Source organism: Camelus bactrianus, chromosome 16, assembly GCF_048773025.1.
Source record: "Camelus bactrianus isolate YW-2024 breed Bactrian camel chromosome 16, ASM4877302v1, whole genome shotgun sequence".
Classification (NCBI taxonomy): domain Eukaryota; kingdom Metazoa; phylum Chordata; class Mammalia; order Artiodactyla; family Camelidae; genus Camelus; species Camelus bactrianus.
Window position 1 is genome coordinate 38,175,327 of NC_133554.1, and position 17,176 is coordinate 38,192,502.

Genomic DNA, 17,176 nt, shown 5'->3' on the forward strand with positions numbered 1-17,176 from the left:
GCATTTCTAAGCAGATGGATGACTGGAGACAGAAGAGCATCAAAGCCCATGACGCATGGAGGGAGGCCTTCGAGCCTTCAACAGTGACGGCCCGTGAGCAGACCCAGAAGTGGTCAGTATCTCTGCTGCCTCATGGAAACCTTGGGGGATTGGGGAGGGGTCATGTATCTAAATCTTATTTCTAGGAGCCTTTCCCTGCTGGGTATAGAGAGAAAGGTACTTGGGCAATTGGGGTGAGCAGAACACATGGAGGCAAAGGGAAACCAGCATTCTCTGAGCCAGGGAGGTGCTACAATCTACACACCATCTCACCTTAATCAGGCCCTCACAGCAGCACCACAAGGTAGGAGCTGTTCTGATCTTTCAGCTGAGGAAAATGAGGCACGGAGAAGTTAAGGTGTTCGCCCAAGCTGACAGCTGGTGAGTGGCTAGCCCAGGACTTGGACTACAGCTTGACTCCAGAACGTCCCTCTCATCAGAAGCCAGGGAACTTACCAGCCAGACATTTATTGAGCACGTACTGTGTTCAGAAGATGGTGCTAAGTGCTGGAACAGATTAACAAGGTGGAGCCCTTACCTTTAGCTGTGAGCCAGTGAGTGGCCCAAGGAAGGGGTCCAACAGTCTGCCTGGCAGGCTTCATGGAGGAGGTGAGCTTGGAGCTGACTTGAAGGTGAGCAACATGCCTGGTGCATATAAGCAAGAGATCATTTTGCTTTGAGGGAAGGCTATGAGGTCTGGGAATAAGGGTGTGCCTGGAATCATGAGCATTTCACCTGTTTGTTGTAAAATGGGACTTGGGGAGTGGATCGAATTTGGAGAGGACCCTGTAGGTACCAAGCCAAGGAGTTTAGGCTTTAACATGGCAGCCCTGGGGAGCCATCAAAAGTCCCTGAGCCGGGGAAGGCCATAATTAGATTTATGTTTTAGGTATGCAGGATGGATAGAGGCAGGAGGGAAAAGGAACAGAGCTTTGATCAGATGTTCAGGAGAGGTGAGCGTCTGGGATAATTCCCCAGTCACTGAGTGCCTGGCGCATAAAAACCTCCACAAGCACATCTCATCCTCTCTCCCTCTTGGCTGGCAGGACGGAGAACCCCGAGGCAACTTGGGAAGCCGCGTGTTGAGGACGGCAGCGTCCCATCAGCCTGGGTGTTTAAATGACTGTGGAAGAGGCCGCCCTGCCACCTGCCATACCTGCCTGGGACCGGTATGTGAACAAGAGGAGAATGCCTGGGCCTGAGCCATTTTGGGGTCCATTGTTGTTGGCCTACACTGAAATTATATTCGGTAAAAGTAAAAGTACGTCAATGTTGAGACATTTCTGGACGTTGTGCTGATCTTAAGACAGATTTTTTTTTCTTGTTTTTTTTTAAACTTTTTATTGAGTTATAATCATTTTACAATGTTGTGTCAAACTGCAGTGTAGAGCACAATTTTTCAGTTATACATGAACATACATACATTCATTGTCACATTCTCTTCCGCTGTGAGCCACAAAATCCTGTACTTATTTCCCTGTGCTACACAGTGCAATCTTGTTTATCTATTCTACATTTTGAAATCCCAGTCTGTCCCTTCCCACCCTCCATCCTCCTGGCAACCAAGACAGATATTTAATCCTCATAATAACTCTAGGAAGTAGGTGCTCTTATTAACCCATTTTATAGTGGGACAAGCCCAGAGAAGTTGTATCACTTGGCCAAGGTCACACAGGTAGTAAGTGGGAGAGCACAAACAGGGGAGGGGGAGGTAATCCAGTGATTAGCATGGTTCCCATGATAACCAAGAGCACAAGGGGGTGGGAGACGGGAGACACACTGGCGATCCAGGAAGTAATGGAGGTCTGTGTTGGGGGAGTGGAGAGACTTGTGAGAGGCAGACGGGGCAGGAGAAGGGCCAGAGAAGAGGTGAGAATGGGTGGGGCCAGGGTGGTCAGGGAGATGCTACAGATAAAGGGCAAAGGGCAAGGGTGAAGTGAAGCCAGCCCAGAGGTCCTGGGCCCCAACTCACCTGCCCCCACAACCCTGGCCCAATGAAGACTATCCACCTTAAGCAGAAAGAGGATGCTAGTGTGGCTGGACTTCATGTGCCTAATGGCGCAATGTGAGGCCAAACAGAAACACTGGAGTTTAGAGCATAGGAAGGTTTACTGCAGGGCCAAGCAAGGAGGATGGGTGCCTTGTGCTCAGGAGCTCTGACCTCACTGATGGCTTTCAAGGAAGAGTTTTGAAAGGCAACATTTGGGGGTGAGAGCTGAGGGTGCATGACTCTCCTGATTGCTTGGTGGGGAGGTAACAGGGTGGTGTTTCAGGAATCTCAGTTATCAACCTTCTGGTTCCAACCAGTCTAGGTGTCTCTGCATGCAGTTACCACCCCCGACTTGGGGCGGGGGGGCTCAGTTCCTGCAGAACAACTCAAAGATAGTATCAGACACTTATGTCTATCCCTTGATGCGGAGCCAGGACTCCGTTTTATATTGTTTTATCACTGAACTATTATTTCTTGACTGCTTTATTTTCATTTCTGCATTCCCTCATTTCCCTAGTTAGTTATCTGCTCTTTGGAACCAAGAGGTGTAGTAGGATTTAAAAAAAAAAAAAAAAAAGCCTTTTTCTACAAACAAGAAACGGGGGACACAGGGGCTTCTGTACCTGGGAGGGCCCCACAGGGTCCTGCTCAGTTTCACCTTGATAAAAAGGTGAAAAAGACTTCAATCATCAATTTACCTTTCGAATTTGTTAGAGGTTTCCACCTGCAAGATTTAGAATATCTCACGGGGAAGGAGTGGCTTATATGGGTGTGTCTGCTAAGTAGGAGGTAAAACTGAGGCCCAGGCAGGCAGAGGCGAAACTGACCATGAGACGCAAACACACGGAAGAGGGCGCAACCCGTCCCCAAGCAGAGCTGGACTGTGCAGCTGTGAAGGTCACTGGGCACATGGCACAATTACCTGTGTGGCAGAGGCTAGTGAGTAAGCATCCCCTGGCAGCATGCCTGCAAGATTAGTTTGCTGTAGAAATGAGTGAGCCAGGGTGGGAACCAGGAAATCTTTGATTCCACTTTCACTGGACACATTTCTCCACCTGGATGAAGGATTGATTTGGCAGGCTTAACTTGGATGAGAAGAAAATGTCTTGCCAAATCTAATTGTTCTGTGGGACTTACAATGTTCAGGGGTTCCTGTGGGCAGATGTAGCATTTGCAAAGGTTTGTACATTTTCTCTTAAACCGCAGTGGGATGTACTAAAGCAAGTCCATTACCTTTTCATTGTGGTCTGTGTTTTCTGCTTCTGTGTCTGTGGGTTTTGTGGCCTCAAGGGTCCCCAGTTTTGGAGACTTGGAGGGGACCTTGTTTCTAACTGTGACCTTCGGGATATTTTCCCCAGTGATTTTTGATATGACATCTGGTAGCAGGATTTTTTTCTTCCTGGATAGGCCATTTTTATCTTTTGAGGAAGTGCTCAACAGAAGCAATGGAAATCTGTTTACCCAGGGCCTGAGTGAAGGTGGGTGAGCCTGAAGATTAACCAGGGCAATGTGAGGTCCTGGTGGGAGTCCCTCTGTCCCCTCTCTCATCTAAGCTTCCAGAGTGTCTCCGAAAGCAGCAGGGAGAGGGAGCATTTGGCAGACAGGGGCTCTGTCTTCAGCCCACTGTTTCACATCTGAAACCCCCTCATTACCTCCACACGCTGAAATCACATCGCTATATGCTATTCCATTCCAGCGGGTCCGGGGCCTCTGCAGGAGTAGATGGTTTGGCACAGGAGAGAGGACCTTCCTGGGATATGCTGGTGAGTGGGGGCGGTGCTGGCAAGTGCTGTGGGCTGGTCTGTGGAGAAGGGAGAAAGGGAAATACCAGCTGCTAAGATGAAAAGGACAGCTGTTAAAAACCAAAATTCCACCAAGCAAATTAAAGATCTAATTGGCTTTATTCAGTGATTCATGAGTCAGGGACATCCCAGGGTATAAACAGAAAGAAACCAATGGGTTGTTAATATATATATATATATATAGGTGGAAGGAGGGTGGGACAAGGGAGCTATTAGCAAAAGAAAAGGATTGTTTCAGGCCCAGTCACCTTCCAGGAGGAAGGGCAGGGGTCTCCCGTGCAGAATACTCCTTCCTCCCCAAGGATGGAAAGGACCTAGGAGACAGAGTACCTTGTGGGTGTTGCCCAGAAAATTCCAGACTGTCTGATTAAGACTGCATTTCTGGGGAAGGTCAAAACCACACCTAGGCCAGGTCAGGTATGAAGTCCAGGTGCAGTATCCTGGGCTTCAGGGCAAGTGACAGCATTTGGAGCCCGTGGGTTTCTCCTTAACTAGTCCCCACTTTTGATCAAACTCTCAGCCAGGCTAACCAAGAGATGCAATCAGAATTTAAGGCGTTAGTGTCACTCTCAGCTGCCACTCAGCAGTCCTCACAGCTTTGCTGAACCTTGATGTGGTACCCAGACGTCATGGCGTTTTTGCTTCATCCTCATGACATTTTTAACTTAGCAGGACCCTACGGGGCCTTCTCAGGACAGTTACCTTCCCCCCACCATGTCCTCCGTCTGCCTCTTGTTTATAGAAAAACTTGAGCCTCCTAGGCCTTCCCTGAGTTCCAAAGAGCACATTTAATCAGAGAAGTGAGGAAATGCAGAAACAAAGGAAAACAGTCAAGCAAGACAAAATAATAGTAGTTTCACCATTAAACAAAATAATAGTAGTTTAGCCATTACACAAAGCCAAGGGCCTTTAGTTCCTCAAGGGCTAGAGATGGTATTAAGCCAAATCCTTTAAGCTGTTTATTTTGCAGATACTGAAACCCCCACCAGGTAGAAAGAGGTTAACTGTATGCTCCCCACAGCACGTAGATCCCAGACTGATTCTACCAAGTAGGTCGATGATGTTGACGCCTGATTACCTCACCACCCATGAATCACAAGCTGGCCACACACCCCTATGACCCTGTCCTTCACCCTGCCTTTAAAAAACCTTTTCCTGAAAGCCATCTGGGAGTTTTTAAGCACTAGCTGACTGGACTCCTCGCTTGGTGCCCTACAATAAACACCGCACTGTCCTTCACCACAACCCGGTGTCAGCAGACTGGCTTTACTGTGTGCAGACAAGCTCTCGGTGGAGGCAAACCTGATCGAAATAGTTATGAACAGACTGGAGTCTCTGGTGACAAAATCAATTTGACAAAGACAATTGGGAGGAACAGGTGAAGTTTGAGGGATTGGCAATAAAAAAGACATGAACTTTTGAACTTCTAGAGCCACACCTTTGGCCCTTTAAAAGGTTTGATTTGTGAAACAAAGACAGCTGGGCTTGTTTGGTTTTCTTTTAATGTTTCTCTTTGTCTCTGGTTACATTTAGCTTGGGGAGAAGACCTAAAAAAATTCCTACCAGACTGAATAATTTCAGTTTCCCCTGCCTGTTTAAGGGAGTAACAGCAGTTTTACAAAATGTTTTATCAACTCTGGGAGGGGCCTGTACAGGGACATTCAGTTGATACTGAAAAACCTGTTTAGGACCTTTGAAGACTCTCTTTTCCAGGTGATTACAGCTGAGACACTGATCTTTGGACCCACGTGTTTCAAAGTAGGCGTTGTTTTAGATGCTTTTTGTGTCTCTGACTGTTCATTAGCCTTTTGCAATGAATCTTTCAAACTATTCTGGAATTTTGAAAACTTTTGGAAGTTTATACATACCCATTAAAATACATGTCCTCTTCTGTTCACTTGTTTCAGGAACTTTACTCTCAAGTCCACATCTTAAACGAATGATCCTGTCTAACATCTCTTATAATGGCTGTTGTATTTCTAGGTTGTTTTTTTAGTAAAACTTAGCCATTTTGCTAAATGTCGGCAGCTTCAGGGACTAAAGTTCTTAAACAGAAAATAAGCAGGTGTGCCAGAAGGGGGGCACTTTCCACTCTTTGGATGTAAAAGAAAGATCCTGTTCTTTTAGCTAGGCCTTGGTTCCCTCGGAAGCCAAACTAAATACCTAAGAGGGATGGGCCGTGAGGTTGGAAATCATACGGTGCCTTAACAGCATACTTCACAGCGTGGAAATTTCCTTTACCTAGTGTCAACCTAACCTAATCCGTGACCAACTTATTCTGACGTGAGAGTCTGTGGGCTAGGTGGTGAGTGCTCTAACAACTTTTAAATGCCCAACTCGTGCCCAACAATTTTTGCTGATTTTTGGCTTCTAAGAGTCCCACTAGCAATGGCCTTGACCTCACGTGCCCATTAACATACGAGTAGTAACCCATGAACTAGAGACTAGGGAAAGGATTGAACCAGCAAACCCCAAGAATGCGGGCTGCGGACTTATCTCCCAAACAAATGGAGAACTGCAGCGGCCACCAGCACTTTGTGTGACAACACAGTCTTGAGGTTGCTTTCCTGCCTCTAGCCTGGAAGTCTGCAGCACCAGTGAACAGCTGTTTCTGTTCAGTCCAGTAGCTCAAAGTAGATGTGACTGAGCGTATGCTACGTGCCAGGCAAATAAAGGGATGTTTATTATTCAAAAGAACATCAGGGGACACTGAGCAGGATTCACATCGCAGCCCTTTCCCTTCTGGGCTGTGTGACCCAGTGCAAGTTCCTGCACCTCCTGAAACCTCTGTCTCATCGATTAAAAAAAAAAGTGGGCACTTGCTCCCTGGCACAGCTGTTGTGAAGACGAGATAAACGATGCGTGAAGCACTCGGCACAGGGTGAATGCTCGAAGCCCAGGGGCTGTCATCCAGCCAGAATATGCACCCCTTACTTTCCAGAACCCCAAGCCTGTTCCCTAGAAGGGGGCTTTGCATTGATTTCGCCAGTGACTTCCCTCTCTCCAGCCCGAGCAGACACCAGCCAAGGATCATCTCCAATGTTTGGATCATGTGGGTGACACGCTCTAGCCTCCAATGCAGGTTTCTACCTCCCACCCCCATCCCACCTTTAAATTTAAAAAATGTCAGTCATTCCAGTAAGTTTCTAGGCTGGGAGGCGGAGCAGCATTGGAGAAGTTATCACATGTGGGTTTAGGAAGTGAAGGGTTCACTGCAAAGCTTGTGCATGTTATCTTTTTTTCAGTTGAAGTATACAGTCAGTTTACAATGTTGTGTCAATTTCTGGTGTACAGCACAATGCTTCAGTCATATAGAAACATATTCGTTTTCATATTGTTTTTCACCATGAGTTACAAGATACTGAATATAGCTCCTTATGCTATACAGTATAAATTTGTTCTATTTTATATATATTAGTTAATATTTGCAAATCTCGAACTCCCAGTTTATCCCTTCCCACCTCCTTCACCCCCTGGGAACCATTAGTTTGTTTTCTATGTCTGTTGAGTCTGTTTTTGTTTCGTAAATAAGTTCGTTTGTCCTTTTTTAGACTTCACATGTAAGTGATGTCATATGGTATTTGTCTTTCTCTTTCTTGCTTACTTAGAATGCCGATCTCCAGGTCCATCAATGTTGCTGTTATTTTATGACATGTAACTTTTCGAATTAAGAGTTCCCTCTGGATATATGCCCAGGAGTGGGATTACTGGATCATATGGTAAGTCTATTTTTAGTTTTTTGAGGAATCTCCATACCTTTCTATAATGGCTGCCCCAGACTACATCCCCACCAGCAGTGTAGGAGGGTTCCCTTTTCTCCACATCCTCTCCCACATTTATCGTGGACTTTTTAATGGCCATTCTGACTGGTGTGAGGTGATACCTCATTGTAGTTTTGATTTGCATTTCTCTGATAATTGGTGATAGTGAGCATTTTTTCTGTTGAATTTTATTCTTTAACAACATCTGTGATCCAATTCTAGTTTATTTTTTATGTGGTATGAGATATGGATCAAGGCTCATTTTTTCCCCATATACATAGCTAGTTTGTCTAGCACCCTTTGTTAAAAAGAATTTCCTTTCCATATTTAATTGCTGTGGTGCTTTCTTGAAAATCAACTGACAAGGTAAGTGTGGGTCAATTTTGAGACTTTCTATTCTGTCTGATCTACTTGTCTATCTTTACAACGGGACCTTACTGTCCTGATTATGCTAGCGTTATAGTAAGTCATGAAATCAAGATAGTGTAAATCATGTTTTTCCTTTGCAAGATTGTTCTGACTTATATGGATTATCGGCCTTTTCATATAAATTTTAGAATCAGCTTGTTAATTACCTCCACGCCCCAAAAAGTCCACTGGGATTCTGATTTGGTTTTGATGTGTACTTGAGAAATAAAATATCCCGCTATTGTTGAGAGTACTGTTCCATAAGTGACAGGTTGCACTGACATCATTTAAATCTTCTCTCTCTTTAGTGGTTCGCTGCCTTTGTTCCATAAAATAATAAGTGAGCAAGGAAATTTCCAACTGTGATTGTAGGTTTATCTACTCCTACTTTCAGTTCTTTCAAGTTTTGCTTCATGTATATTGAAGCTTCATTATTAGATACATAAGAACCTAGGATTATTAGATCTTGTTGATTTGACCCCTTTATCACTAGGAAATATTCCTCTATCTCTGTAGTGTTTTTTACCCTTAAGTCTATTTTATCTGATGTAATATAACTATTCTGGCTTTCTTTCTTATGCTTAGAATTTATGTGGGATCTCTTTTCCATCTTTTTGCTTTTAATATACATGTCCTTTACATTTAAAGTGTTTCTTGTGAACAGCATATAGCTGGGAGTAGAAGTCAGAGTTTAGACAGAGAAGCAGAACCATTTTAAAAAAATTATGTAATATTTATATATACCATATAAATATATTACATTGTTATATTATATATATATATTTTTTTTTTTCTAAGAATTTGACTATGTGCAGTTGTGGAAGCTTGTTAAGTTCTGCGTCTGGTGTCAGTCTGAAGTCAGCAGGGCAGGCAGGAAGGGGAGAGGGATGTGAAGGGGGCTATGCATGGAGCAAGATCAATCTGGAACCCATGAGAGTGGAGCCCCCAAGGAAACAGCACACGTGGCTCTCACTGCCCCCAGGCCTCTATCTGATGTTAAGCGTGTTCTGCAACGGAAGCAGGTGCCCTTGGACACAGCTAAACATGCACCTGGGACAGAATTAGAAGTTAAAGGAGGAGATTCAGCAGTAAGAGGAGTTGCCGTGGGCCCAGCTGCTACCCCTCCCCAACAAGACAGCGATAAGGAACAACAGAGAAGCTCCAACCTCCCCAGAGAGAAAACAATAGGGATGCAACTTCAGTTTCTCCTTCCAAATTGCATACAAAAGATCTGTTTGGGGAGGGAGAAATTTTCCTCTACTCTTCTAGGTTCTTTTGGCTGGTTTAGGAATTAAATTGACATGAAACAGATTAACAGGAGAAAATCAAGCAAAACTTTAAGAACACATATACATGGGAGAGACCCAGGAAAACTAACTTGCCAAAATGGTCGAAGCTCTCACCTTAATACTATCATCTCCAACTAAAAATTAAAGAGAATGTTGAGGGTGGAGAGAGTCAGTTATCAGAAGTTACCAGGATAAGCTCAGCAAACAAAGGTAAGGTGGTTAGGCGGGTCTGTCATTGCTTTCATAGATAAGACTTTCTAGAGATTTAGTCCTCCTCCTTCTGGTACAGAAGAGGGAGACATCCTTAACAAACGGGAGATTTCCTTTATAGATGTAAAATGTTTCTTCCCAGAGGGTAACTCCTGCTTGGTTTTCAGAGTTTTTCCCACATCTGCTGTTTCTTAGAAAATGACCAGCTTAAAATAATATGCCAAAGAGACATATTTTGGGGTGGCAAATTCTGCTCCCCTACAACTATCTTACCCATTTAGAAGTGTACAGTTCAATGGCATTAAGTGCATCCACACTGTTGTGCTACCAGCACCACTATCCACAGAACTTTTTTCATCTTGTAAAACAAACTCTATACCTGTTAAACATTAACTCTTCTCCTTCCCCTAACCCCTGGCAACTATCATTCTACTTTCTGTCCCCATGAATTTAACTATTCCAAGGACCTCATACAAGCAGAATTATACAGTATTTCGCCTTATTTCACTTAGCATTGTGTCCTTGCAGGGGAGCAAAATTTGCCACCCCAAAATGTGTCTCTTAGGCATGAGGATTTTTTTAAGCTGGTTGTTTTTAAGAAACATACAAAGCAGAATGATGTTGCCAGGGGTTAGGGGAAGTGAGTCTCTTGTAGGCAGCAAACAGTTCAATACTGTTTTTTTAATTCATTCAGCCAATCTTATGTCTTTTGATTGGGGAGTTTAATTTATTTACATTTAGAGCAATTACTAACAGGGAATGATTGTTGCCCTTTTTTACCTGTGCTCTGTGTACCTTAGAGCTTTTGGTCCCTTCTTTTTTCTTGTACTGCCTTCTTTCTTTCATGTTTCACTGATTTTTTTTTTTTTGTAGTGATATACTTTCATCTACTTCTCATTTCCTTTTGCGTATACTCCAGATATTTTCTTTGCAGTTACCACTGCAATTACGCAAAACACGTTAAAGTCAAAAGTCTTTTAAAGTATAAACTTCAGTTACACATCAAAATACTACGTTACAGCTCCACCACCCTACCTGTATTATCGATGTCACAAATTACATCTTTATACTTTGTACAACTCATTAGCACAGATTTACAATTATTTTTTATACTTTTGTCTTTTAAATTCTATGCAAGAATTAAAAGTGGACTTATGCACCAAAATTACAATACAGGTTACTGTATTTGCCCATGTATTTCCCTTTACTGAAGAACTCTATAATACAGCTTCATGTAGCTGTTTGGTGTGCTTTCATTTCAAACTGCAGGACTCTATTAACATTTCTCACAGGGCCGGTCTATTAGTCATGAACTCACTGAACATTTGTTTATATGGCAAAGTCTTAATCTCACCTTCATTTCTGAAGGACAATTCTGCAGATACTGTATCATGATTGGTACATCATCCCACTGCCTCCAGGCCTGCAAAGTTTCCGCTAAGAAACCCACCGATACAGGTAGACCTCGTTTTATCGTGTTTTGCTTTACTGTACATGGCAGACACGGCAGTTTTTACAAACTGAAGGTTTGTGACAATCCTGCACTGAGCAAGTCTACTGGCACCATTTTTCCAACAGCATTTCAAATCCTCCACCAGCAAAAAGATTACAACTCACTGAAGGCTCAGGTACAGCATTTCTTAAGGTATTTACGTTGTTTTTTGACACAATGCTATTGCACACTTAACAGACTACAGTACAATGTAAATGTCACTTTTATATGAACTGGGAAACCAAACCATTAATCTGACTCATTTTACTGCAGTGGTTTGGAACCAAACCCGCAAAATCTCCAAGGTTTTTTTAGAAAAGCTCACTTGTATGTGAAAAATCACTTTTCTCCTGATGATTACCAGTCTGTCTTTGACTTTCAGCAGTTTAATTACAATGTGTCCCAGAATGAGTTTTTGGGTGGGGGTATCCTAGTTGGAGTTTGTTGAGCTTCTTGAATTGTATGTCCATTTATTTCCTCAGTCTTGGGAAGTTTTCGGCCATCATTTATTCAAATAATCTCTACCCCTTTCTCTTCTGTTTCTGGTCTCCCATAATGCATACGTTAGTCCACTCAGTCCACCTGATGATGTTCTGTAAGTCCCTCAGGCTCTCTTCAGTTTCCCCCACTTTTTGCTCCTGACTGAATGACTTCTATAACCTATCTTCATCTTTGCTGAGTCTTTCCTCTGCCTGATGAAGTCTGCTGTTGAGCCTCTGTAATGAAGTTTTTCAGTTAAAATTATTGTATTCTTTAGCTCCCAGAGTCATTTGGTTCTTTCTTAGAACTTCTGTCTTTTCGTGATATTTTCAATTTGCTCACACACTGTTTTCCTGATTTTGCTTAGTTGTCTATCTGTGTTCTCTTTTATTTAGCTCACTGAACATCTTAAAGAGAGTTTTAAAATTCTCTGCCTGGAAGTTTGGAGATATGCATTTCTTTATAGTCAGTTCTGGAGTTTGTTTTGTTCCTTTGACTGAGCCATATGTCTTTCTTTCCTTTATTTTTACTTTGGTATGTGGTAAAAACCACTGCCTCTCCCAGTCCTTATGAGTGGCTTTGTGGAGGGGAAGACCTTCATCACCGGTCCAGCTTGTGGTTCAGGGGCCTCTCAAAACTTTTCTAGGGAGGTGTCTTCTCTGGCCTTATGTGTGTGTGCTTTAACTGTCTCAATTTCCAACGTGGCTTACCTGTTTTCTTCTTGGGAGCCTGTACTCCTTCTCCCCTGGCATCTGCCTGGAGAAGTGTAGATCTGTGCAGCTCTAATGCACTGCAGCATTCACGACTATTTTCTGAAGCTTCCAAATAATGTCACCATTCTCGTCAGTACCTAGTCAAGTAAAACAGAAACCAGTCCTGCAGCCAGTACCCGACAAGGTAAAATGTTGGACACACAGTCCTCGCCTGTTTCTGTCCCCAGGGAGGAGCCATGGTTACAGGAGTGTGTCCTCCTGACTGCACTGGGCTACAATGAAACGGACACAGGCACCCCAAATGTCACAAACTTTCCTTCCCTTCGATGGAGCCTCTTCCTGGTTACATGTTGGCTTGGGTGCTGCAGTTTCTCAACTGGTCTCTAGAATTCTCACAAACATATGTCCGGTCAGTACCCTGTTGTTACCTCAGCATCTCCACTAGGGAACAAGGGCCTGGAGCTCCCCAATCTGCCATATTGGTGATGTCAATCTTCTTTCTACAGGTACTTTTCCAATCATCAGTGTAACTTCAGGTTGCAACTTCAAGCAGCCGATTCCACTTTAAGTTATACTGAATTACTTATTTTGCAGTTTCTTTGAAAATATTCCACCGATCTGTTTTTGAGCCACACAAGGAAAACTGATCTTATTAAGGCGGTTTCTTATGCGGTTTGATCTTCTACTTAAAATACACCATATTTAGTCCCCAATAGCTGTTTGTGTTTTAAAATATTAAATCACTCTTCAAATGATAATGGATCATGGCTGTGATAAAATATACAACAAAACGTGTCAGAAGTCCCCAAAAGTAATTTGTGGAGCCATGATTCTGAGATATTTTCCGTTACACTAGTATTCTTAAACATAGGGGCCATCAAAGTGATTCATACAATAATGTCACAAAAAAAGACTGCCTTATTTTAAATCAGGAATTGTACATACACCTAAAAATATCTGAATACTCGCTGCTTTTGGCCACAAGTATATTCAATTAAGAAATTAAGAAATTTGGTTCTATTTATCCTTCTCTTTTTCTATGAAGAAGACTATTAATAAGCTTTAACATTATTCTATCTTTACTAATATACTAGGAACCATAAATTGAAAATATTTTAAAGATCAAGGCTCACCAAAAACTAAATCTAGAATAAGTCAATAAGTAATGATCCTTATTTAAGGATGATAAAAAGAACCCTGTTCCAAACACATGCTAAATATTCCCTTATGCCAGTAATCTGATGTAAAAACAAATTGTGACCCATACACTATCTGCTAAAATTATCAACTGTTAGCCTTAATATCCTAGGACTGCCCTATTGCATCCAGTTCTAACAAACAGTATTCCTCTACAGAACTTTAATACTGGAGGCCCTCCTAGTCAGCAGCTACTTCTAAAGTGAGGCTAGATATAGACAGAATAGTTGATGGAGGTGCTAAAAGAGAAATTCTAAACAAAGGTGCATTTGTTTCCCATTCCTGCCATAACAAATTATGGATTCTCACCGGCTAAAATCCAGGTGTGAGCAGAGCTGGGCTCCTTTCTGGAGACTAGGGGGCCACATGCTGCTCCTCCAGCTGCTGACTACACTCACTGTCTTGTGCTTGTAGGACTGAGATCCTTGCTGGCTGTCAGCGGAGGGTAACTCCTGGCTTCCAGGAGCAACTCCCACTCCTTGGGTGTGACCCTCTTCCTCCACCTTCAAAACCAGCAAGGATAAGCCGAGTCTCTGACCTCCTCTTCTGTCCCTTCTGTCTGGTTTGAAGCAGTCCTGTGATTAATGGACCCACCCAGATAATCCTGACTGGTTTGAAGGGTCAGCTGATCAACAACCTTAATTTACTTGTAACCACTGACAGGTTCCAGGGATTAGGTTATGAACATCTGGGGCATTATCCTATCTAGCACAAAAGGCATTCAGAAGAAACTTTTTAGGCCAGGATGAAACTGGAAATGATATCCTAAAATGAAACCCTGGCCTGTTTAATAATTATGAAACTGTTTCTGAAAATGTTAAACCAAACAAACAACTTTAGATATCCACCCTTCAGAGTTTTAATGTATTTCTCGTGGAATACAAATGAATCTCTAATGACAATTCATACTGACTGGAAACCGTGAGTATCAATATCCAAATTAACGTCTGTAATTTAAGAAAACAGTCATTTCTCTTTGTTAATGAGAAGCCCCTTGAAAATACTTTTTATCCCTTCATGACAAAAAGCGAAATAAAATTATTTTAGTGGGATCTGAATCCTAAAATGATACGTATCAGAAATTGTTTATATCACTGATTAACTGCCTAACTCTAATATACAATTACTTTGCAATTTTTGAAGTAGGTTTTCAATTTCTGGTCTGTTTTTAAAATGAAATTTCCATCATGTTAATAAAAATGTAAGTACGAGGGGAGGGTATAGCTCAGGGGTAGAGCGTCTGCTTAGCATGCACAAGGTCCTGTGTTGAATCCCCAGTACCTCCATTAATTATTCAAATTAACTCATTTTTCTTTTTTGGGGGGGGAGGTAATTAGGTTTAACTAAGTCTGAAATGAATCTTTTTAGAACTGACTATTGGAATGATTAATTTGCTATCAAAAATACTTACAATATTTTTTTTCTCATGTAAAATATACCACTAAATGCCTTTTTCACTGTTCATGTCCACTGAGTCATGCATTTCAAACTCAAAAGCAAACCTTCACACACTTCTCCTGAATGTCATCTCTCCAAGTGCTGGCTTCTCACTGTCCACCCCAGATTCTTCGTGTTTCAACTTGCTGAGGTGATGATATGAAATCCAGTCTATGAAGACAGTTAAGAGCTCATAAACCTTAGTCCATTAAGTGGTATCTATATGCAAAAAATTAAATCAAACTTTTACTTGAATTCACAGCCTCCTAAAACTTCAAAGGCAAGTTTTAAATTTGGCAAATGATTACAGCATAATTTACCTTAAAAAAACACTTCACTGAAATATGTACTGAATGATAAATCTCCATATGAAAGAAATTCCAAATCAAGTATCTCCAGTTAACATTAGAAACACATTAAAACACTGACTGACAGAAGGGGAGAAAACCCATCATAAGGTGCAGGTCTTTTAGTTCCTTTATTATTATCAAAACAGAATTCTCATCAAAATTCTCTACCCAAGTTTGGTAAAAGAAAAGTAAAACTGGCCTTAACTCAAGAGCATGAAACCACATAACTAACAAATTTTAATAAGTTTAAAGGTTTCAAAAGCTAAACCCTTTCTACCATGGAACTTCCTATCTTCTTCCCAAAAAAGTAGGTTTTCTTTACATTATAACACTATAAACAGAGTATGGAAAAATTTTCCTGGAAATCCTATTCTCTGGGAGTCTACAAAAATGGGAGGAAAATAAGGACAAAATGCCACAAAAAATTATAAATTCAACTAGACTGATTCAGTATTCCTTCACATCACTTTGTCAATTAAATTTAACATTTATCACCTTAAGCAGGTAACTATGCTAGATTTAATTTTGGACAGAAATATAAAAGCAAGTTAATAAAAAGGCAAAATTAAACAGATAGCTATCCACAAAAACAGAATCAGATGGATGAAAACAAAGTTACCACATTATTCAGAACAAGAGTAATTTTTAACCTCCATTTTCTTCAAATAGGAACTTTTGATGAAAACTGCCATCATCTTGAGTACCTGAGTATAAAATCTCCACTTTTTCCAATTTAATGTTTTTTTTAATTAAAAAATTATTTTTCACAAAAAGCATCCCCTCTAATAAAACATGGAGGGCTGTATGACAGGAAAAAGGGAAGGGGGAGTAAAATATGACCATTTGCAACCACAAAATCCTAAGTTTCTGGTGCCCCGCAGAGGGGAAAACAGGCAGGGCAGCCCCACCTGGAGCAGAGATCGTAGGGACCAGGCAGGTTAGAAGACAGACCCTGGCCTAGAGCCCTCAGGAAAGATGTACGGTTGGTGCTGCTGCCCTGGCTGTGGTCCCCATGCTCCTCCTGGATGCAACGCAGAGGCCTGGGCCCGCCTGACACTGTGGATGTTGCTGTTCTGGTCCCAGGCCTCCACCTCCTGCTAGCAGAACTCCCGGACAGCCTGCCCCGGGACAAGTCCAGGCCCAGGTCCTCTGGCTGTAGAAGGTCTGCTTCCCTGAGCTGCTCCAGCAGGTCCATGAAAGCTCAAGATGAGAAAGAACACCAAGTGACAGCAAAGCGGTGGAGCAACCAGAACACACATACACTGCTGGCAGGAATATAAATGGTACAAACACTGGAAAACTGGCAATTTCCCCAAAAGTTAAACACACATCTACCTCGTGACCCAGAAATTACAGTCTCAGTTATATTTACAAGAGGAATGAAAACACATGTCCACAAAAAGCCTTTGTACGTAATATCCTTAGCAGCTTTGTTCATGGAGAGGCAAAAACTAGAAACAGTCCAAGTGTCTATCAGCTGAAGGACGGATAAACAAACTGCAACAGTCACACAACAGAGTACGCACAATACAATGCCACTGACTCGAGTTTTACCTAAAATAGGTAAAATTAACTCATGGCGACAGAAGTCAGATCAACAACTACTTCTTGCAGGGAAGGAACACGAGGGAATTTTCCAGGTGTAGGTTACATAAGGGTAGGCATTTGTCAAAGCTGATCCAACTGTACACTTAAGGATCTGCACACAGAGTTACTGTAGGCTACTTATACCTCCAAGTAAAAAAAAGAAGAAAGAAATCTTAGCAAAAAGAAATCAGCGGAGCTCACTGTAGTCCTGAGAGAAAAGTAACACTGTAGTTTGTAGATTCCAAAACAGGACGAATAACAAAGCCATTATTAAGCTTAAGTTCCTGTGATTTGTCTGTGTTACTAGGCCTAAAACACTACTGAAATATTTTGTTTTTGCAAATGAAAGCATATTTGAAATAAAGAGATATTTCTCTATAAAGGACTTATTATGGTGAATCCTTCCATACCAATGTTTACT

The 17,176-nt window shown here is 42.0% G+C and overlaps 1 protein-coding gene across 19 annotated transcripts in view; it reads right to left on the bottom strand.

The window, feature by feature from the left end:
- Positions 1-1,452: 1,452 nt before the first annotated feature.
- The window catches only part of LOC105071636 (uncharacterized), a 30,050-nt gene continuing 14,326 nt past the window's right edge, over positions 1,453-17,176 (bottom strand). For 8 of the 19 annotated variants that reach the window (XR_012499541.1, XR_012499540.1, XR_012499546.1 and 5 more), the window contains one exon: positions 11,124-14,989. Coding sequence is in view for 2 of the 19 variants with exons in the window: in XM_074343093.1 (XP_074199194.1) it covers positions 14,957-14,989 (33 nt within the window). In the remaining 17 variants the exon portion in view is untranslated. Of the gene's footprint in view, positions 3,831-11,123; positions 14,990-17,176 lie in introns of those variants that run through there. The other 11 variants (XR_012499539.1, XR_012499538.1, XR_012499551.1 and 8 more) reach the window with 11 other exon arrangements.